We start from the raw sequence: 23,066 nt of genomic DNA on the forward strand, positions 1-23,066 counted from the left end.
CAGATTGGATGGGTTGCACCTGAACTCGAGGGGGAGCAATATCCTTGCAGGTAGGTTTGCTAGCATGGTTTGGGAGGGTTTAAACTAATTTGGGATGGGGATGGGACCCAGAGCAATAGAGCAGTGAAAGAAGTGCATGGAGCAAAGCCAGATCTAACATACAGAGAAGCTTTGAGGAAAGAGAAGCAGAATAAACGGTGTAAAGACAGTAAAGTAGAAGGGCTGAAGTGTGTGTACCTCAATGCAAGAAGCATCAGGAACAAAGGTGATGAACTGAGAGCTTAGATACATTCATGGAATTATGATGTAGTGGCCATTACAGAGACTTGGCTGGCACCAGGGCAGGAATGGATTCTCAATATTCCTGGATTTCAGTGCTTTAAAAGGGATGGAGAGTGTGGAAAGAGGGGAGGACGGGTGGCATTACTGGTCAGGGATTTCATTACAGCTACAGAAAGGGTGGGTAATGTAGCAGGATCCTCTTTTGAGTCAATATGGGCAGAAGTCAGGAACAGGAAGGGAGCAGTTACTCTATTGGGGGTATTCTATAGGCCCCCTGGTAGCAGCAGAGATACAGAGGAGCAGATTGGGAGGCAGATTTTGGAAAGGTGCAAAAATAACAGGGTTGTTATCATGGGTGACTTTAACTTCCCTAATATTGATTGGCACCTGATTAGTTCCAAGGGTTTAGATGGGGCAGAGTTTGTTAAGTGTGTCCAGGATGGATTCCTGTCACAGTATGTGGACAGGCCGACTGGGGGAATGCCATACTAGATCTAGTACTAGGTAATGAACTGGGTCAGGTCACAGATCTCTCAGTGGGTGAGCATCTGGGGGACAGTGACCACCGCTCCCTGGCCTTTAGCATTATCATGGAAAAGGATAGAATCGGAGAAGACAGGAAAATTTTTAATTGGGGAAGGGCAAATTATGAGGCTATAAGGCTAGAACTTGCGGCTGTGAATTGGGATGATGTTTTTGCAGGGAAATGTACTATGGACAGGTGGTAGATGTTTAGAGATCTCTTGCGGGATGTTAGGGATAAATTTGCCCCGGTGAGGAAGATAAAGAATGGTAGGGTGAAGGAACCATGGGCGACAAATGAGGTGGAAAATCTAGTCAGGTGGAAGAAGGCAGCATGCATGAGGTTTAGGAAGCAAGTATGAGATGGGTCTATTGAGGAATATAGGGAAGCAAGAAAGGAGCTTAAGGGGCTGAGAAGAGCAAGAGGGGGGCATGAGAAGGCCTTGGCGAGTAGGGTAAAGGAAAACCCCAAGGCATTCTACAATTATGTGAAGAAAAAAAGGATGACAGGAGTGAAGGTAGGACCGATTAGAGATAAGTGTGGGAAGATGTGCCTGGAGTCTGTGGAAGTGAGCAAGGTCCTTAATGAATACTTCTCTTCGGTATTCACCAATGAGAGGGAACTTGATGATGGTGAGGACAATATGAGTGAGGTTGATGTTCTGGAGCATGTTGATATTAAGGGAGAGGAGGTGTTGGAGTTGTTAAAATACATTAGGACAGGTAAGTCCCCGGGGCCTGACGGAATATTCCCCAGGCTGCTCCACGAGGCGAGAGAAGAGATTGCTGAGCCTCTGGCTAGGATCTTTATGTCCTCTTTGTCCACGGGAATGGTACCGGAGGATTGGAGGGAGGCGAATGTTGTTCCCTTGTTCAAAAATGGTAATAGGGATAGTCCGGGTAATTATAGACCAGTGAGCCTTACGTCTGTGGTGGGAAAGCTGTTGGAAAAGATTCTTAGAGATAGGATCTATAGGCATTTAGAGAATCATGGTCTGATCAGGGATAGTCAGCATGGCTTTGTGAAGGGCAGATCGTGTCTAACAAGCCTGATAGTGTTCTTTGAGGAGGTGACCAGGCATATAGATGAGGGTAGTGCAGTGGATGTGATCTATATGGATTTTCGTAAGGCATTTGACAAGGTTCCACGTGGTAGGCTTATTCAGAAAGTTAGAAGGCATGGGATCCAGGGAAGTTTGGCTAGGTAGATTCAGAATTGGCTTGCCTGCAGAAGGCAGAGGGTGGTGGTGGAGGGAGTACATTCAGATTGGAGGATTGTGACTAGTGGTGTCCCACAAGGATCTGTTCTGGGACCTCACTTTTCGTGATTTTTATTAATGACCTGGATATGGGGGTAGAAGGGTGGGTTGGCAAGTTTGCAGATGACACAAAGGTTGGTGGTGTTGTAGATAGTGTAGAGGATTGTCAAAGATTGCAGGGAGATATTGATAGGATGCAGGAGTGGGCTGAGAAGTGGCAGATGGAGTTCAACCCGGAGAAGTGAGGTGGTACACTTTGGAAGGACAAACTCCAAGGCAGAGTATAAAGTAAATGGCAGGATACTTGGTAGTGTGGAGGAGCAGAGGGATCTCGGGGTACATGTCCACAGATCCCTGAAAGTTGCCTCACAGGTGGATAGGGTAGTTAAGAAAGCTTATGGGGTGTTAGCTTTCATAAGTCAAGGGATAGTGTTTAAGAGTCGCGATGTAATGATGCAGCTCTATAAAACTCTGGTTAGGCCACACTTGGAGTACTGTGTCCAGTTCTGGTCGCCTCACTATAGGAAGGATGTGGAAGCATTGGAAAGGGTACAGAGGAGATTTACCAGGATGCTGCCTGGTTTAGAAAGTATGCATTATGATCAGAGATTAAGGGAGCTAGGGCTTTACTCTTTGGAGAGAAGGAGGATGAGAGGAGACATGATAGAGGTGTACAAGATAATAAGAGGAATAGATAGAGTGGATAGCCAGCGCTTCTTCCCCAGGGCACCACTGCTCAATACAAGAGGACATGGCTTTAAGGTAAGGGGTGGGAAGTTCAAGGGGGATATTAGAGGAAGGTTTTCAACTCAGAGAGTGGTTGGTGCGTGGAATGCACTGCCTGAGTCAGTGGTGGAGGCAGATACACTAGTGAAGTTTAAGAGACTACTAGACAGGTATATGGAGGAATTTAAGGTGGGGGCTTATATGGGAGGCAGGGTTTGAGGGTCGGCACAACAGTGTAGGCCGAAGGGCCTGTACTGTGCTGTACTATTCTACATTCTATGTTTATGTCCTAACTAATCTTAGGGAGTTTTTCGAGGAGGTTACCAGGAAAGTTGATGAAGAAAAGACAGTGGATGTTGCTTGCATGGACTTCAGCAAGACATTTGACAAAGTCCTTCATGGGAGGGTGGTCAGGAAGGTTCAGTTGTTTGGCATTTAAGATAAGGTAGTAAATTGGATAAGCCAGAGAGTGGGGTAGTAGATGGTTGCCTCTGACTGGAGGCCTGTGACTGGGGGTGTGCTACAGGGGTCAGTGTTGGAACCATTGTTGTCTGTCATCTTTATAAATGAGCAGAATGATTATGTGGTTAACTCGATAAGCAAAGTTTTGGATAGCATCCGAAAATTTGAGGGGTTTGTGGACAGTGAGGAAGGCTATCATGGCCTATAGAGGGATCTGCATCAGCTGGAAAAATGGGATGACAAATTTTAGATGGAATTTAATGCCGACAAGTGTGAGGCGTTGCGATTCGGTTAGATCAACCACGGTATGTTTTACACAGCGAAAGGTAGGGCACTGAGGAGTGTGGTAGAACAAAGGGATCTGGGAATGTCGGTCGATAATTCATTGAAAATGGCAGCACAGGTAGATAGGGTCATAAAGAAAGCTTTTGGTGCATTGGCCTTCGTAAATCAAAGTAGTGAGTGCAGGAGATGGGATGTTATGTTGAAGTTGCATAAGGCATTGGTGAGGCGTAATTTGAAGTATTATGTGCAGTTATGGTCACCTACCTACAGGAAAGATGCAAATAAAGTTGAAAGAGTGCAGAGAAAATTTTCAAGCATGTTGCTAGGACTGGAAGACCTGAGTTATAAGGAAAGATTGAATAGGTTCGTGTTTTATTTCTTGGAACATAGAAGATTGAAAGGAGATTCAATAGAGGTATACAAAATCATGAGAGGTATAGATTGGGTAAATTCAAACAGACTTTTTCAACTGAGGTTGGATGCAACCACAACTGAAGGTCATGGACGGAGGGTGAAAGGTTTAAGGGGAACATGAGGAGAAACGTCTTCACCTAGATCGCTGTGAGAGTGTGAAATCAGATGCCAGCGCAAGTGATGCTTAAGAGATCAATTTCAATGTTTAAAAGAAGTTTAGATAGATACATGTCTAATGTATGGAGGGGTATGGAGGGCGATGGCTGGGGTGCAGGTCGATGGGACTCGCAAGTTTAAATGGCTCAATATGTACTAGATGGGCTGAATAGCCGGTTTCTGTGCAGTACTTTTCTATGATTATGACTACATGGATGGGAGGGGAATGGAAGGCCACAGTCTAGGTGCAGGTCACTGGTACTAGGCAGATTAATGGTTTGCCATGGTCGAGATGGGCTGTGCGTAGTGTCCTACATTCCCAGTTCCCCTCACTCTCGGTCACACTCTCTCTCCCTGTTTTACCAAACTACTCTCTCACAATCTTATTCCTGCTCCACTCCTTCTGCCTTTTTCTTTGTCTCATTTTGTTTTGCACACATTTGCAGTCTCTGTCTCATTCCCTCTTACACTGTCTCCAGCACAACACTCTCTCCGGCACCATCTCACTACCAGGCTCACTCACTCATTGGCCTACTGTCACTCCCCACACTTCCTTGTGACCACACTTTGCTTCTGGTGATGCCCTTCACTCCTGCTTTTTTTTGCTCCTTTTTTCCATTCCTGCCCACTCCCTCTATCCCAGTCCCGCGCGCTCCCTCTATCCCAGTCCCGCGCGCTCCCTCTATCCCAGTCCCGCGCGCTCCCTCTTTCCCAGTCCCGCGCGCTCCCTCTTTCCCAGTCCCGCGCGCTCCCTCTTTCCCAGTCCCGCGCGCTCCCTCTTTCCCAGTCCCGCGCGCTCCCTCTTTCCCAGTCCCGCGCGCTCCCTCTTTCCCAGTCCCGCGCGCTCCCTCTTTCCCAGTCCCGCGCGCTCCCTCTTTCCCATTCCCCCCCCTTTCCCAGTCCCCCGCGCTCCCTCTTCCGCAGTCCCGCGCGCTCCCTCTTCCGCAGTCCCGCGCGCTCCCTCTTCCGCAGTCCCGCGCGCTCCCTCTTCCGCAGTCCCGCGCGCTCCCTCTTCCGCAGTCCCGCGCGCTCCCTCTTCCGCAGTCCCGCGCGCTCCCTCTTCCGCAGTCCCGCGCGCTCCCTCTTCCGCAGTCCCGCGCGCTCCCTCTTCCCTAAACCCATTGGCACTCTTGTGGCCTCTTCCTTCTCAGAATCTCATTTTTGCTTTCTCATGATCAAACTCGCTTTTCACTCTGTTTCACCTTTTCTCTCTGTCCCATTCTAGTTTGCACTTTCTGCCCTGCTCTTCCTCACTCTCTCTGTCCCATTCTCTCATGGTTATCTGACAGTCTTGCACACTCCAAATCCAGGCATTGTCTCCCTCCCAGTCCTGCTTACACTTTCATTCTGCCTTTCTCTTCCTCTGTGTCTCACTCTTATTTCACACCCTCTCTTGCACCTTCCATCCTGCTTTCTCATACTTTCTGCCTCACTCTCACACCCATACTCTATTGCAGTCTCTGTCCCATTTCATCTCGTTCTCTCAGTCACACTCATTCTCCTATATCTGGGTACCTTTCTCTGCTCCTGTCCCTGGCTCTACTCGCGTTCGCTCTCTCGTTTTCCTCTCTCTCACTTTATCATTTTCCACTCTCTCACGCCTTCATTTCCCACTTTTTCTCTGGTTGTGAAGCATTGCGGGGGTGGGGTGGGGATTCAACAGATTGGAGAAGTATAGATAAAGTAAAAGAGAAAAGTGTGGATAAAGATACAGTAAAAGCAAAAGTTTAAAAAAAGTAAGGAGGAGTGCAGAAAAGTTAAGTGCAGAAGAAACAAAGATTATTAGATTTTAAAGGCACAATGAGTGTAAAGTCACTTTATCTGAATGCCCGTAGTATTCGTAACAAGGTCAGTGAACTTGTGGCTCAAATCATTATAAAGGGGTGTGATTTAGTTGCCATTACAGAAATGTGGTTGCAGGATGGAGAGGATTGGGAATTAAATATCCAAGGATATCAGGTAATGTGGAAGGATAGACAGGAAGATAAGGGAGGTGGGGTAGCGCTCTTAATTAAGGATGAGATCAGGGTGATAGTAAGATACCATATAATATTTAAGGAGCAGAATGTTGAATTCATCTGGGTAGAGATTTGGAATAGTAAAGAGAAAAAGTCACTGAGGGAGTTGTCTATCGGCTACCAAATAATAACACTACAGAGGCACAGGCAATAAACTGAGGAATATCTGAGGCATGTAAGAACGGAACAGCAGTTATTGTGGGGGATTTGAACTTGCACATAGATTGGGTGAATCAAGTTGGTCGAGGCAGTCTTGAGGATGACTTCATAGAGTGCATATGCCACAGCAATCTTGAACGGCATGTTACTGAACCTATAAGGGAGCAGACTCTCTTGGATCTAGTCCTTTGCAATGAGAGAGATAAAATTAGCAATCTTGTAGTTAGGGATCCTCTTGGAAAGAGTAATCACGGTACGATTGAGCTTCTCGTACAAATGAAGGGTGGAAAAGTTTGATCTAAAACCAGTGTATTATGCCTAAACGATGGAGACTACAATGGGATGAGGGAGGAATTGGATAGGTTAGACTGGCAACGCAGGCTATATGGTGGGACGGTTGAGGAACAGTGGAGATTCAAAGAGATTTCTCACGGTGCTCAACTAAAGTATATTCTAGTTAATAGCAAGGACAGTAAGGGTGGGGAGAGCCAGCCTTGGATAACTGAGGAAATAAAGGAAGGCATGAGGCTAAAAGCTCGTGAGTACAAAGTCACCAAGAGTAGTGGTAAACTGAAAAATTAGCAAAACTTTAAAAAGCAACAAAGAGCCACTAAGTGAGCAATAAAGAAAGGAAGATGGATTATAAAAATAAACTAGCACAAAATGGATAGTAAAAGTTTTTATGATTATATAAAGTGGAAAAGCATGGCCAAACTGAACATGGATCCCTTGGAGGATGAGAAAGGGGAATTGATATTGGATAATGAGAAAATGTCCGAATGACGATTTTGTGTCCATCTTCATGGCGGAGGACACGTTTAACATGCCAAAGAGAGATGATACGGTTGTGATGGGAGGTGAGGACCTCGATACAATAGCTATCACTACAGAGGTAATTTTGAGCAAACTTGTGGGCCTAAAGACAGACAAGTCCCCTGGTCCTGATGGAATGCATCTCAGGGTACTGAAAGAAATGGCAGAGGTTATAGTAGAGGCTTTGGTGATAATTTACCAAAATTCTCTAGACACAGGGCAGGTCCCAGTGGATTGGAAGAAGGCAAATGTCATGCCACTGTTTCAAAAAGGATGTTGGAAAAAGGCAGTTAACTGTAGGCCAGTTAGTTTAACATCTGTAGTTGGGAAAAATGCTTGAAGCTATCATTACAGAAGAAACAGTGAGGCATCTGGAAAGAAATGGATCCATCATGCAGACATAGAACAGATTCCGGAAAAATCCATTCATTCAAAAGTTTGTTTGGCAAACTTACTGGAGCTCTTTGAGTATAGAACAAGCGCAGTAGGTAGAGGGGAACAGATGGATATTACTTAAATTACCAGAAGATGTTCGATAAGATGCCATATAAAAAGACTTGCACGTTAGAGTTGGGGGTAATATATTTGCATGGATAGAGGATTGGATAACCAATAGAAAGCAGAGAGTTGGGATATATGAGTGTTTCTCTAGTTGGCAATCAGTGGTGACAGGTGTGCTACAGGGGTCAGGCTGGGCCTGCAACTGTTCACGATGTAGTGTATCTTAGTTTGTCGATGATACTAAATTGGGTGGAAAAACAAATTGTGAAGAGTCTGCAGAGAGATAGAGATAGGTTAAGTGAGGGGCAAGGATCTGGCAGATAGAGTACGATGTTGGCAAATGCAAGGTCATCCACTTTGGAAGGAGAAATGGAAGATCACATTATTATTTAAATGGTAAGAAATTGCAGCATGCTGCTGTGCAGAGGGAATTTGGAGTGCTTGTGCATGAATCACAAAAGGTTGGTTTCTAGGTGCAGCAGGCTATCAAGAAGGCAGATGGAATACAATATTGGCCTTCATTACTAGAGGGATTGAATTCAAGAGCAGGGAAGTCATGCTGCAACTGTACAGGGCACTGGCGAGGCTGCACCTGGAGTACTGCGTGCAGTTTCGGTCTCCTTACTTGAGGAAGGATAGATTGGCTTTGGAGGGGGTGCAGAGGAGGTTCATCAGGTTGATTCCAGAGATGAGGCGATTAGACTATGAGGAAAGATTTAGTCACCTGGGACTGCACTCGCTGTAATTCTGAAGGATGAGAGGAAATCTTATCGAAACATATAAAATTATGAAAGGGATAGGTAATATAGAGGCAGGAAAGTTGTTTCCACTGATAGGTGAGACCAGAACTAGGAACATAGCCTCAACTTTCGGGGGAGTAAATTTAGGACAGAGATGAGGAGGAACTGCTTTCCCCAAGAGTGGTGAATCTGTGGAATTCTCTGCCCAATGAAGCAGTGGAGGCTACCTCAGTAAATATATTTAAGACAAGTTTGGATAGATTTTTGCATAGTAGGGGATTAAGGGTTATGGGGAAAAGGCGGGTAGGTATAGATGAGTCGATGGTCAGATCAGCCATGATCTTATTAAATGGCGGAGCAGGCTCAACGGCCCAGATGGCCTACTATTGCTTCTATTTCTTAAGTTCTTATTCATGCTGTTGGGTTTTGCTTTGTATGAAACCCATTCTCACTCTTCCTTTCTCATTCCCACCCAGTCTTTCTCTCTCATTCCCACTCTATCACTTTCTTTTCCTGCTCTCTCACTCTCATTTCCATTTCGCACTTATCTCCCACTGTCTCTTGCTTTTTTGTTTTCCTTCTCTCTCGCTGTCTCATTTCCCAATCTCTCTTAATTACCATTCTCTTGCTCTTGCATTTCCCAGTCTCTCTGTCTCTCTCTCTCTGACTCTCTGATCTCCCACACTCTCTTTTCCCACTCCCTCTCTCTCATCTCTTGCTCTCTCATTTCCCACTCCCTCTCACTCTCTTTCTCAACTCTCTCTTGCTCTCCTATTTCCCTGTCTCTCACTTTCATCTCCCCATCTCTCTTTCTTTCATTTCCCTTTCTTTCTCTTATTTCCCATTCTCTCGCTCTTGCATTTCCAGACTCTGTCTCTCATCTCCCACACTCTTTTCCCACTCTCTCTCTCATTTCTCACTCTCTCACTCTCCCCTACTCTCTCTCCCTCATTTCCCTCTCTCTCACTGTCTCATTTCTCATTTCATCTCACTCTTTCTCAAATCGCTCTCTCTCTTCCCACTCTTCCTCATTTTCCTCTCTCTCATTTCCCATACTCTCACGCACTCATTTCCCACTCTCGCTCACTTATTTTCATCTCTTGCTCTCTCATTTTACACTCCCTCTCTTCCCCCTCTCTATCTTTCATTTCCCACTCTCTGACTCTTATTTCTCACTACCCCTCACTCTCTTTCTCAACTCTCTCACTCTCTTTTCCCACTGTCTCTCCCTAATTTTCCACTCCCTCTCATTTCCCACTCTCACGCTCTCATTTTCCACTATCTCATTTATCTCTTTCTCACTCTCTCATTTATCTCTTGCTCACGTCCACCTCTTGCTCTCTCATTGTGCACTCTCTTTTCCCTCTCTCTATCTTTCATTTCCACTCTGACACTCTCATTTTCCACTCCCTTTCACTCTCCCTTTCTCAACTCTCTCTCTCACTCTCTCATTTTGCACTCTCTTTTCCCTATATCTCTCATTTCCCACACTCTCACTCCTTCATTTCCTATTCACTCTCATTTACCTGTCTCTCACTCTCATTTCCCTGTCCTTCACTCTCTCATTTCCCACTGCCTTACTCACTCATTTTCCACACTCTCTCACTTATTTCCCACTGTCCCTCACTCTTACATTTCCCACTCCCTAGCTTTCTCATTTACCACTCACTCTCAGTTTCTAGTCTCTCTCTCATTTCTCACTCCCTCACTCTCATTTCCTACTCTATCTTTCCCACACTCTTTTATTTCCCATTCACTCTTTTCCCAATCTCTCTTATTTCCCACACTCTGTCGCATTTACCCCTCTCGCTCTCTCATTTCCCAATCCTTCACTTTCTCTTTTCCTCACTCTCATTTCCTAGTCTTCCTCTCTCTCTCTCAGTTCCCACTTTTTCTTTCTCATTTCCCTCTTGTATCCCACTCGCTTGCGCTCTCTCATTTCCCACTACCTCTCACTCTCTCATTTCCCTTTGTCTGTCTGAATTCCCACTCTTTCTTTTCCTACTCTCTCTCACTCTCTCATTTCCCACTGTCTCTTATTTTTATTTCTCACTCTCTCATTTCCCACTCTCTCGCTCTGATTTGCCACTTCCTCTTATATCCTGGTCTTATTTCCCACTCTCTTACTCATTTCCCCCTTCCTCACTCTCTTATTTGCCACTTCCTCAATTCTAGTCTCACACTCTCTCTCATTTCCCACTTTCCCACACTCTCCTGCTCTCTTATTTCTCTCTTGCTCTCTCATTTCTTTCTCTTGCTCTCTAATTTCTCCCTCTCTTATTCTCCTATTTCCTCTCTCTCTCTTACTCATTTCCCACTGATTTTCCACTTTCTCGCTCTCTCTCACTGTTCCCACTCAATCTTTCTCATTTTCTACAGTCTCTCACTCATTTCCCATTTTCTCTCTCAAAATTCTCATTCCTTCACTCTCATTTCCCACTCTTCTCTCTCATTCCCCACACACTCTCTCTTATTTCCTATTCTCTGTTGCTCTCTCATTTCCCACTATCTCTCACTCTCTCATTTCCCAATCTCCCTCTCTTATTTCTCTCTTGCTCTCTCATTACCCTCTCCTTCACTCTCTCATTTCCCACTCTATCTTTCTCTCTCATTTCCAACACTGTCTTAATTCCTATTCTCTCATCTCCTGCTCTCTTTCCCAATCTTTTATTTCCTACACACTCTCTCTCTCATTTTTGCTCTCTCATTTCCCTCTCCTTCGCTCTCTCTTTTCCCACTCTCTCTGGCTCTCTCATTTACCACTCCTTCGCTTTCTCATTTGTCACTCTCTCACACTTATTTCCTACTCTCTCTCACTCTCTCATTTCCCACTTACGCACACGCTCACATTTCCCTTCCTCTCTGTCACAATTTCCACTCTGTCTTTTCCCACTCACTTTTATTTCCCATTCTCTCTCGTTCTCTCATTCCCATTCTCTCTCTGTCTCTCTCTTGTTTCACACTCTCTCTTGCTCTCATTTCCCAATCTCTCTTATTTTGCACTTTCACTTGCTCTCGCACTTTCTCATTTTCCACCATCTCTGTCTCTGTCATCTCCCATGCTCTCTTGCAGTCTCTTTTCCCACTCTCTCTCATTTTCTACTCTTTCTCCTCCTACTCTCTCTCTCTCATTTCCCACTTCCTCTCTGACTCTCTCATTTCCTTTCTCACTCTCTTTCTCACACTTTCTCTTTCATTTCCCACTATCTCTCACTCACTCATTTCTCCCTCTCTCTCTTTCCCCACTCTCTTTACAAACTCTCTTGCTCTCTTTTTTCACCCTCTCTTGCTGTCTTTTCCCACTCTGTCTTCTCTCTCATACACTGTCTCATTTCCCACTCCTTCTTGCTCTCTCTTCTCCATTCTCCTTTGCTCGTTTCCCACACTCTCTCTGTCATTTCCAACTCTCACAATCTCATTTCCCATTCTCTCTCATTCTCTCATTTCCCACTGTCTCTCTCACTCTCCCATTTCCCACTTTCCCTTGCTCTTATTTTCCCACTCCTTTCCCATTCTCACTCTCTCATTTCTCACTCACACACTCACTTTAATTCCCCATTCCCTCTCTTTTGCTTATTTTGCATGCTCCCTTGCTCCCTCATTTAGCACTCTGTGTCTTTTCCTGGTGTCTCTCTCTCTCTCTCCCTCTCCCCCCCTCTCCCCCCCTCTCCCCCCCTCTCCCCCCCTCTCCCCCCCTCTCCCCCCCTCTCCCCCCCTCTCCCCCCCTCTCCCCCCCTCTCCCCCCCTCTCCCCCCCTCTTCCCCCCCCTCTTCCCCCCCCTCTTCCCCCCCCTCTCCCCCCCCTCTCCCCCCCCTCTCCCCCCTCTCTCCCCTCCCCCCTCTCCCTCCCCCTCTCCCATTTTCCTCTTTCTCACTGTTTTTTCCTATACTCTTGGTGTCTCATTTCTGTGTCTCTTGCTCTCTCTATTCCCTCTCCCTCTCTCATTCCCCACTCTCTGTGACTCTCCATCTCTATTTCCCACTCTCTCTCTCATTTCCCTATGCCTCACTCACTCATTTCCCTCTGTCTCACCTCCATATTTCCCTCTCTTTTACTGTCTCTCATTAACATCTCTCTCACTCTCATTTCTCTGTCTCACTCTCTCATTTCCTTCTCTTTTGCTCTCTCATTTTTTCACTCATTTCCCATCTGTCACTCTAATTTTCCCACTCTCTCTCACTGTCTTATTTCCCACACTCTTACTCTCATTTTTCACTCTCTGTTTCACTCTTTTTCTCCCTCATTTCTCTCTGTCTTGCTCTAGCATTTTGCTCTCCCTCACTCTCTGATTTCCTTCTCTCACTCTGTCATTTCTCTCCCTTCTTCTGTCATTTCCCTCTTTTTCGCTCTCTCATTTCCCACTCTCTCTCATTTTTCACTCCCTTGCTCTCATACTTCCCACTTTCCCTTGCTCTCTTATTTTCCCACCCATTTCCTTTCTCTCTCATTCTATTTCCCACTCTCTCCCTCTCATTGCCCACCCTCTCTCACTCTGATTTCCCTCTCTCTCTGTCTCTCTTATTTCATGCTCTCCCTCGCTCTCTCATTTGGCACTCTCTCACCTTTTCCTGTCTGTTTTCCCACTCTATCATTTTCCTCTGTCCCTCCATTTCCCCCTCTCTCACTTCCTCATTTTCCTCTCTCCCACACTCTCATTTCTCCTTCTCTTGTGCTCTCATTTTTTCCTTTGTCGCTTTGTTAATTCCCTCTTTCACTGTTTTTATTTCCAACACTCTCATTTCTCTCCCTCCCTCCCTCTCTCTCTCTCTCTCTCTCTCTCTCACTCTCTCATTTCCAGCTTTCTCTCACCCTTAGTTCCCACTCTTTGTTTATCTTATTTTCCACTCTCACTCACTCACATTTCCCGGTCTCTCTCTCAATCTCATTTCCCATGCTCTCTTGTTCTCTCATTTCCCACTCTCTCACACTTTGTCATTACCCACTCTCTCGCTCACTCATTTCCAAATCTGTCTCATTTCTCAATCTCTCTAATTTCCTACTCTCTTGCTCTCTTATTTTCCATTGTCTCTCTCAGATTCCCTCCTCTTTCATTTCCCTGTCTCTCTCTCACTCATTTACCTCTCCCTCATTTCCTTTTCTCTCATTTCCCACTCTTTCTTGCTCTCTTTTTCCCAATCTCTCTATCTCTCATTTTCCATTTTTGTTCTCTCATTTCCTATTCTCTCCCATTCTTATTTCCACTCTCACCCTCTCATTTCCCTGCTCTCTCATTTACCTCTCTATCACTTCCTGATTTCTCTCTGTCTCTCTGTCTCTCTCTCTCTCATTTCCCACTCTCTCTCAGTTCCCTCTCTTTCATGCTCTCAGTTCCCACTCTCTTTGTCATTTACCTCTCTCTTGCTCTCTCATTTCTCTGTCTTGATCTCATTCCCACTGTCTCTCTTTTCTCAGTCTTTTGCTATCTCATTTCCACACTCTCTCTCACTGTCTCAGTTCCCACTCTTTCAATTACTCTTTTCCCACTTTCCCTCACTCTCATTTCCCACTCTTCCTATTCTCTATCATTCTCTCATTTCCCACACATTCTCTGAGTTCCCACTTCCTCTCTCTTTCATTTCCCACTCACTCACTCTGATTTCCCACACCCTCTCCCTGTTGCTCTCTCTGTCTTATATTTCACACTTCTCGTTTGGCACTCTCTCTCTTTTCTGTTTTCTCTCTCTTTTCCCACTCTCAATTTCCTATCTCTCACTCGCCCATTTTCCATTCTCTCGTTCCCTCATTTCCCTCTCTCTTGCACTCTCGTTTCTCTTTCTCTCACTCTCTCATTTTTCTCTCTGTCACTGTCATTTCCTTCTCTTTCGCTTTTATTTCCTACACTCCCCCTCATTTCTCTGTTTCTCGCTCTCTATTCCCACTCTAACTTATTCTCTCATTTCCCACAATCTCTTTCTTTCTATTTTCCACTCTCTTGCTCCCTTATTTCATACTCTCATTTCTCTGTCTCCTGCTCTCACATTTCTCATCTCTCTCATTTTCCACTTTTTCTCTCCCTCATTTCCCAATCTCTGTCTCATTTCCAACTCTCTTGCTCTCTCATTTTACACTCACTCTCCTTTGGATTTCCTACTCTTTCAATCTCTCATTTCCCTGTTTCTCACTCTCTCATTTACCACTCTATCATTTCCTTCTGTCACTCATTTCCTTGTCACAACTGTCTCATTTCCCACTCTTTTTTATTTCCCACTCTCTCTTTTCCCAAACTCTCTTATTTCCCACTCTCTAGCTCCCTCATTTCCCAGTCTCTAACTTCCCACTCTTTTGCTCTCTCATTTCTTTCTCTCTTGCTCTCTCATTTGCTCCTCTCTCACTCTCATTTCTGTCTTGCACTCTCATTTCTCTCCCTTTGTCATCTCCCTCTGTTTCACTCTTTCTCTCTCACTCTCATTTCCCACTCTCTCTGGTTCCTCTTTCCCCATTCTCCCTTGCTCTCGTTTCCCACACTCACTCTCATTTCCAACTCTCACAATCACTTATTTCCCACTCCTCTCTCTCTCACACACACATTTCTCACTCTGCCACACTCATTTCCCACTCTCTCTCTCCCACTCTCTATTTCCCACTCTCACTCTCTTATTTCTCCATTCTCTCTCACTTGCTCTCTCATCCCCACTCATTCTCTAATTTTTCACTCTCTTATTTCCCCATTTCACTCTCGTTCCCACTCTCATTCTCATTTCCCAATCTCCCCCACTCTCTCTCTCCCACTCTTTCTCTATCTGTGATGTTTTCCACTCTTTCCCATTCTCTGATTTCCCAATATCTCTCCCTCTCTCTCTCATTTACCTCTCACTCTCTCATTTCTGTCTCGCTCTCTCATATCCCTTTGCCTCACACTCATTTCCCTCCCTGTTGCTCTCTCATTTCCCACTCTGTTGTTCTACTTTTCCTACTCTCTCTCTCACTCTCATGTCCCATTCGCTAGCTGTCTGATTTTGCACTCTCCCTCATTTCCCACTTTCTCTCCCTTTCTCATTGACCTCTCTCTCGCTCTCTGATTTCTGTTTCGCTCTCTCATTTCCATCTCATATCCCACTCTCTCTCTCTCTCTCACTTTCCACTCTCTCCATCTATTTCTAAATCTCTTCTCCCATTTGCCACTTCTCTCTCACTCTCATTTCCCACTCTCACTCTTATTTCACACTCAATCTCTCTTTTCCTACTCTCTGTTGCATTACCATTTCTCTTTTTCGCTCTCATTTCCATCACATTTTCCACTCTCTCTCACTGTTTGATTTCCCACATTCTCTTTTTCTTTTCCCACTCTCCCTCGTTCCCCACACTTTGCTCTGTTATTTCTCTGTGTTGCTCTGTCCTTTCCCTCTCCTTCACTCTCCCATTTCCCTCTGTTTTGCTCTCATTTCCCACTCTCTCTCTCTCCCTTATTTCCCTCTCTCTCTCTCTCCCTCTCTCTCTCTCATTACCCATTTCCTCTGTCTCTTATTTTCCACTCTCTCATTTGCTACTATTCCCCTCTCTGTCTCTTTCATTTTGAACTCACTCTCACTCTCTTATTTTTGACACTCTCTCTCATTTCCCTGTCACTTGCTGTCTCATTTCCCACTTTCTCCCTTTCTCCCATTTCCCACTCTCCTTTGCTCTCACTTCTCTTTCCCTCACTCTCATTTTCCTCTCTCACTGTCATTTCCCACTCACTCTCTCATTTCTCCCTCCCTTGCTCTCTCATTTCCCACTCTCTCTCTCTGATTTCTCTCTCTTACTCCCTCATTTCTCTCTCAGTCCCTCATTTCCTTCTCCCTCGCTCTGTCATTTCTCTTACACACACTGTCATTTCTCTCTCACTCTGTCATTTCCCTCTCTTTCACTCTCATTTACGTCTCTCTCTCATTTCACTCTCTGTCGCTCAATTCCTTCTCTCTCACTCCCATTTCCCACTCTTGCCCTCATTTCTCTCTCTCTCACATTTCCCACTCAGTTTTTGAATCTCATTTCCCACTCTTTTGCTCTCTCATTTCCCTCTGTCTTACTCGTTCATTTCTCCCTCAGTCCCTCATTTCCCTCTCCCTCACTCAGTTCCCTCTCTCTCACTCATTTTCTTCTCTCATACTTTCTACGCTCTCTTTTAAACTTATTTCCCACTCTCTCACTGACTCCCATTGCCCATTATTTTGCTCTCTCATTTCCCTCTCTCATACTCCCTCATTTCTCTCTCTCGCTCTGTCATTTCCCTATCTCTCACTCTCATTTTTCACTCTCTCTCACTCTATTTCCCTCTGTCATTTCCCAGTCTCTTGCTCTCTCACTTCTCTGTCTCTCTCGGTCTCTCTTTTGCCACTCTCTCTTTCTTCCTCTCTCTCTCTCACTGAATCTCATTCCCCATTCTCTTGCTGACTCTCATTTCTTTCTCTCTCACTCTCATTTCCTACTCTCTCTCTTGCTCTCTCATTACCCACTCTCTCACCCTCATTTCCCTCTCCCTTGCTCTCTCATTTCTCTCTCTCGCTGTGTGATTTCCCTCTTTCGCTCTCTCATTTTCTTCTCTCTCTCATTTCCTACTCTCTCTCTTTCTCTCACTTCCCCCTCTGTCCCTCTGTCATTTCCCTCTCTATTTCCCACTCTCTTACTCTCCCCTCTCATTTCTCTCGCTCACTCATTTCCCCCTCTCTCACTGTCTCATTTCCCATTTTCTCTTGCTGTCTCATTACCCAGTCTCGCCCTCTCATTTCTTGATCTCTTACTTCCTCATTTCCCACTCTCTCTCTCACTCTCGCTCTCTCCTTTCCCACTTTCTTGCCCTCTGATTTCTCTCTTACTCTTTCATTTCCCTCTCTTGCTCTCTCCTTTCCCATTCTCTCTCACTTTACATTTCCAATTCTCTCATTTCTCACTTCTCATTTTCTGTCTCTCACAGTTGTTTTTCTTTCTCATGCTCAGTCTTAAATGCACAAAGTTGCTTGCTTGCCGTCTCTTACAGTCCGTCTCAATCTCTCATTCACACTCTCCCTCACTTTCTAGCCCAGACCCTTCGCTTCCTCACACTCCCTCTTGTACACACCTTTGAACGGAGTTCGTGTCACTGTCCCAACCCCTATCACTCAGTCTCTCATTCTCTTTCTCTCATTATCACTCTCTGACTCTCCTATAATCTCACTTTTTTGTGTTGCAGTTTTGAGCACGCAATGTTCTCTCTCTCTTTTGTTTCAGTAACACTGTATAATGCTCATTCTGTCTTACAGTTGACCGTTGTATTCTTGCTATTCTCTTCATTCGTGTTCTCTATGCTACTCTTGTTCCCATTCTCTCTAGCTTTCTCATCACCTGTGTCACTCTACTTCTGGCTCATTCTTCTAACTTCTTGCCACTTTTTTCACATTCTGCCTTTTGCTCCTGCTTTCTCTCACTTGCTCTCTTTCTTTCCATTCTCTCACTATTTTCTCACAGTCGCTCCCTCAGACGGCTCTCATGCCTTTATCTCAGTTCTTCTGTCATACTCGCTGCCTTGGTTACTCTGGCTTTTTCCATTCTGTAGTTTTGCTCACTTACTTCCCCTTTCCTGGCTTTTCCCTCTCTCTGTCTCCTGACTGCTCTAAGATTCTTCTGGGCTCTTTCCCTATCATCCCATCTCTCCTGTATCTTCGTCCTGTTACCTCCCATTCTTTGGCCCTCCTTACATTGATATGCCCCGACTACTCTGTTCAACCCTTCTCTCTGTCCCTTCTTTCTACACTCTCCTCAGCACCCCTCTCCACTTCCCACTGCTGTCCAGTTTTGCTTCTCCCTATAACTTTCCTCTTTAACAACTTTGATGAATCGGACAAAAATCGCCACTTGTTCTGACACACTGAACATTTGGCAAATAACTTTCCAGCTTGCTTCTATCCCATCAGACATAGGAGCTGAATTAGGCCAGATAGGCCCCTCAAGTCTTCTCAGCAATTCCATCATGGCCGCTTTATTATCCCTCTCAATCCCATTCTCCTACCTTCTCCCTGTAACCTTTGACACCTTAAATCCCCTGGTTTGCAAATAGTATATTTTTTACTTTATTTTTTGGTGCCGCCACCAGAAAACCATGGTTGGCTGTTGAATGGCCTTCCCAATTTGTTCTGTGAACTTGTGTGTACCTAGAACCTTAGGAACCTCAGATCCTTTCACCTTTTAAAATGAGGCCTCCATTGGGCAGGGTTGACCATGGTTGCTTTGTTCTTGCTGTCTATAAATGCAAGCCTGGGCACTACTATATGGTGAGCAAGCTGTTGCCCATGTAGCAAAGTCCACACATCTGATGAACCCAAAGGAATGGCAGAGAACGATACAGTTTTGCACCAGCAGCATCGCAGGAACTCAATGCAAGACTGCCTTAGGGACTCCAGCTCCAGATTTTCCCCTCGGGGTTTACTCCTGAAGCCTTCCTCGTGAGTGGGTATAGCATCAGGAGGTTTGAGATCAGAGTTTTCCTTCTCCTAGATGAGCTGCCAGCCCCATCTGCCCGATGCACTAGTAACTTGCCTTTGTCCCTTTTCCTGTCAGTAGAAACTGTTCTACCGGGCTTAGTAGCTCAGCCACATGTGAAAGTCAGGAGCTGGACTTGGTTGTCAGAGGCTATTTGAGGTGCACACTATTGGGAACATTTAAAAGGCAGTGGGAGCTCATTCCCACTATCACCCCGGGCTGTAATAACCTTAAAATGATATCACTTAAATAATAGTCCTTCTGCTCCATGTCAAAATCAATATACCTCTTATTTCACCTGTCACATTACTCATTTTATTATTATTTTCACTGCTTGCTACCGTTATGTTATCTGCAGACTGTGAAATTCTAACATTTTGGTGTCCAAATGCAGGTCATTTCCTTTGTCAACTGGAACAAACGGCTTCAAACCCGAAACATGAACTTTGTTTCGCAACCCACGATTGCTGTCTGACCTGCTGTGTTTTCCCAGCATTCTGTTTTTATTGTGCTTCCAATACCTGCAGGTGTTTTTTGATGTTCATTAAAAGAAAGCTTTATTCCTCTTTTTTTTACAAGACATTTGCAGATGAGCATCACATCAGGGTCTTCCAGCCTCTTCATTGTCCAGGATCGGTTTCCTATTGACCTTGGAACATGGCAGATAAAACTGCTGCACACAATGGAGAGAAGCCGTATATATGTTCAGTGTGCGACTGCACCTTCAGTCGGTCTTCCAGTCTGGCAATACATATGCGCAGTCACACAGGGCAGCAGCCATACAAATGTGGGGACTGTGGGAAGGGATTCAACTACCCGTCGGAACTGGAAACTCACCAGCGCAGTCACACCGGCGAGAGGCTTTTCAGCTGCTCGGTGTGTGGGAAGGGATTCACCCGCTCATCGCACCTGTTAACTCACCGGCCCGTCCACACCAGGGAGAGGCCGTTCACCTGCTCAGTGTGTGGGAAGGGATTCACTCAGTCCTCCCACCTTCTGACGCACCAGCACATTCACACTGGGGAGCGACCGTTCCGGTGCACCATTTGTGGCAAGGGATTCACCCAGATGTCCAACCAGCTGCGGCACCAGCGCGTTCACGCAGGGGAGAGGCCATTCTCCTGCTCCGCTTGTGGGAAGCGATTCACTCAGTCGTCCACCCTGCTGAGACACCAGCAGACTCACACAGGGGAGAGGCCCTTCACCTGCTCCGTGTGTGCCAAAGGGTTTACTCGGTCCTCCCATTTACTGGCTCACCAACGCATTCACACTGAAGAGATGCCAATCAGATGCTCGGCATCTTGCAACGAGCGGATCTTTGGCTCAGGTAGCACAGGGACCCAGTCAGTTTCCCAGAGTTATATGGTAACTCCTGGAGTCTGGAGCGAGTGGGAGAGGGGTCCTGGGATCTGGGAGCATTGTGGCAAGAGTGTCTTGGAATCTGAGAGGACCGAAGGCTACACTGGGATGGGATCTCATTGGGAGAGAGACCACTGGATTTGGAACCACTGGGGATGGTCCCAGGATGCGGGAACCCTGGAAGGCGATTCTAGATGTTTGTGAGCACTGGAAGGGGAATTGTGGAAAACTCGGGGCTGGTCAGTGGAGGAACCAGTTTCTGTTGGCAGCTAGGAGACTTCCAGCAATGTGCCCAAAACCTGCTGTCACTGGGTTGACCAAATCCCACCATCCTGCTATGACTATTCCTTTGCAGGGATATCAGTTGCCTGTGTCCAGTCCATTCACATTCCCTCCCCTCCCCAGTGTATATTGATTAATGCTTTCCTCTTTCCCGCTGATTTACTCAGTCACAGAATTGTTCAGCACAGAAACAGGACTTTCAGCCCTCACCTTTCCACCCCTTTGACCGTTGTCTCATCTGATCATATTATCTGTTTTACTGCCTACCACTACTTTGGAAAGTAGTTTAAATATCCCCAAAGTGATAGATAAATATCCACAAAGATTACTTCATGAAGTGAAGTTGGTAAATATTACAAGTACTTCATAATTGCATCATTTGCAGAGCACTGGGGCCAACAGGTTGACGAGATTCATATGCCATATTCGTTATCTATTAGTCCATTGGGGAATACTAACATGGTTTCCAGCTCCTGTTACATTCTCAGGATATAGCTGAACCACGCTGGTTTCCTTGGCTGCGTAAGTCTAGGGCAGACACTCTCAAGTCCTGCAAAACTTGTGAGATTGAGATGGCTCGTCCCACCCCAAACCCCGGTTTGTGTGGACGCTGTGTAATTTGCTACACTGTTACAAAGTAGTAACAGTGTAACAAATAACAATCAGTACATTGCATACGATTAAAGGAATTATATTTATGAATCTGAACTTAACTAAAGGGTTAGTCAAGAATAACAAAAAGAAAACAGCCCATTCTAATTAAAGAGTCAAATGTGCATAAGGTGGAGCCGATCTTGAACTTCTCTGTCACTCGTGCACTGGACCCTCGGTCAACGTGAAAGCACACACCACCTTCCGAACATCGCTTGCAACCCACCTCGAACAAACGTGTCTCCCACCGGGTTGTACGCTACGACCGGTTCTCCCAGTGTCTTCTCTCTTCATCCCCTCTCGAACAAAAACCCCAAGCCCAGCCTTATTGTCTCTCACCAAGAAAACCTCCCACTAATTGGCTGGCACACATTCCACATCATCCCTTATCGTCAACAATAACCCAAACAGGCTGAAAGCAGAACAGGCATGCTGACACAGAACTGCTAAATGAATTACCTACAGCATAACTGTAAAGATGTGAACCAGGGTATTACATAGGCATCACTGGAAAAACCTATGTGCACTGTCTATTCTTAGTGATTGTGCTCTAGAAAGTGGAGGTAAGCTAACCTCTTGCCCACGTAGTGAAGGAAGTCCCACACTGGCATTGCCAGATCTTAACACAGCAATGCTACAGGTGTCAGAAAGGAAACCCAAGTCGCCATGTACTTACTTGTCATTATCCCTTGTATGTTGTTCAGATGTAGTTTTTGGAGGCAGTTGTAGATAAGTAATGCTGCTCACTTCATTATGGTTTACATTTCAATCTTAGAGTCATGGTGTAATACAGAGTGGTAAACATGTCCTTCATCCCATCAAGTACATGCCAACTATCCAACCTAAACCCATTTTGTTATTCTAACATTTTCATCAGTGCCCTCTAGTTCTAGTACTTGACAACTGACAGTGCCAAGGATCTCTGTCTTTGAGATATAGGAGGAAACTGGAGCACTGGCAGGAAGCCCACACTGTGACAGGTAGTTGTGCCATGATGTTGCAGCTAAAAATACTGTGTACCTTTTCCCCACTTCGGAGCAGCCTTTTGTCTCCCTGTCCTATCCTTCCAAAATCATAAATACACACAGACTTGCAGTCCTCTTTCTAACTATGAGAAATGTTCAAATTTGTATTTTCATATGATATCTGAAGCTCTCCTATCTTGATAAACTTTAGTACAAAAGAAATCCTTCAGATGCTGGAAATATTGAGAAACACACATAAAATGCTAGAGGAACTCCAAATTATTGTACTTCTCCTTCCATCTTCTTCTTATGGCTTCTCCCACTTCCTGTCAGGCTGGATCAAGGATCTCAGGCTGAAATGTCAACTGTTGATTGCCTCTCCATAAATTTTGCCTGAATTGTTGAGTTCCTCCAGTATTTTCTCCGTGTTGATAAACTTCAGTATCATTTCCACAGGGCAATGTCCATACTGCTTAGAAAATCTCCAACATTAGAGATCACTTTGGCATTTTATTTAATGTTCTGGACATCTAAACCTCAAGGTTTTTAAATACCTTTGAACTCCAGTTCGGTTAGCTATTGTTTCTTGAAGCTGAATGGATTTATCTTCAATAGGGTCCAAATTAGAAAGTGATGACCACACAGACAGCAGCCAATGAGTAGCTCAATGGTATTTTATTTTCCTGTTTGATTTAAATCATTTGTAAAAAATAATTTTTTGCACAGTTAAAAGCTACCTTAATTCTATTTTGAGATTTCAAGGAAGGAAAGCAGAGATTCTGAAAATGTACAACTTAAGTGTACAGCTTAATTAAAAATAAAGATTTGAGAATTCAGTCCTCAGTTTGTTTTCAGTTTATTGGATGAAGATGGTGAACTCCCCTGGTTTTGAAAAAGGGAAATCATATTTGCTGGAATTTTTGAGGATGGAACAAACAAGGTGCATAAAGGGAACTTGTAGATGTTCATTCGGATTTCCAAGGGTCATTCGATAAGATACCACATAATACTACTCCAGAAGATGAGAGTACATGGGAT

At 45.1% G+C, this 23,066-nt stretch overlaps 1 protein-coding gene across 2 annotated transcripts in view; it reads left to right on the forward strand.

Annotated features, from left to right (window-relative positions):
* The window catches only part of LOC140203963 (uncharacterized), a 41,386-nt gene extending 18,577 nt beyond the window's left edge, over positions 1-22,809 (forward strand). The window contains exon 2 of one of the 2 annotated variants that reach the window (XM_072270159.1): positions 19,351-22,809. In XM_072270159.1, the coding sequence (XP_072126260.1) occupies positions 19,429-20,334 (906 nt within the window). In that variant the 5' untranslated portion in view covers positions 19,351-19,428 and the 3' untranslated portion in view covers positions 20,335-22,809. Of the gene's footprint in view, positions 1-19,165 lie in introns of both variants that reach the window. The other variant, XM_072270158.1, reaches the window with a different exon arrangement.
* Positions 22,810-23,066: the final 257 nt, after the last annotated feature.

Source organism: Mobula birostris, chromosome 10, assembly GCF_030028105.1.
Source record: "Mobula birostris isolate sMobBir1 chromosome 10, sMobBir1.hap1, whole genome shotgun sequence".
NCBI lineage: Eukaryota > Metazoa > Chordata > Chondrichthyes > Myliobatiformes > Myliobatidae > Mobula > Mobula birostris.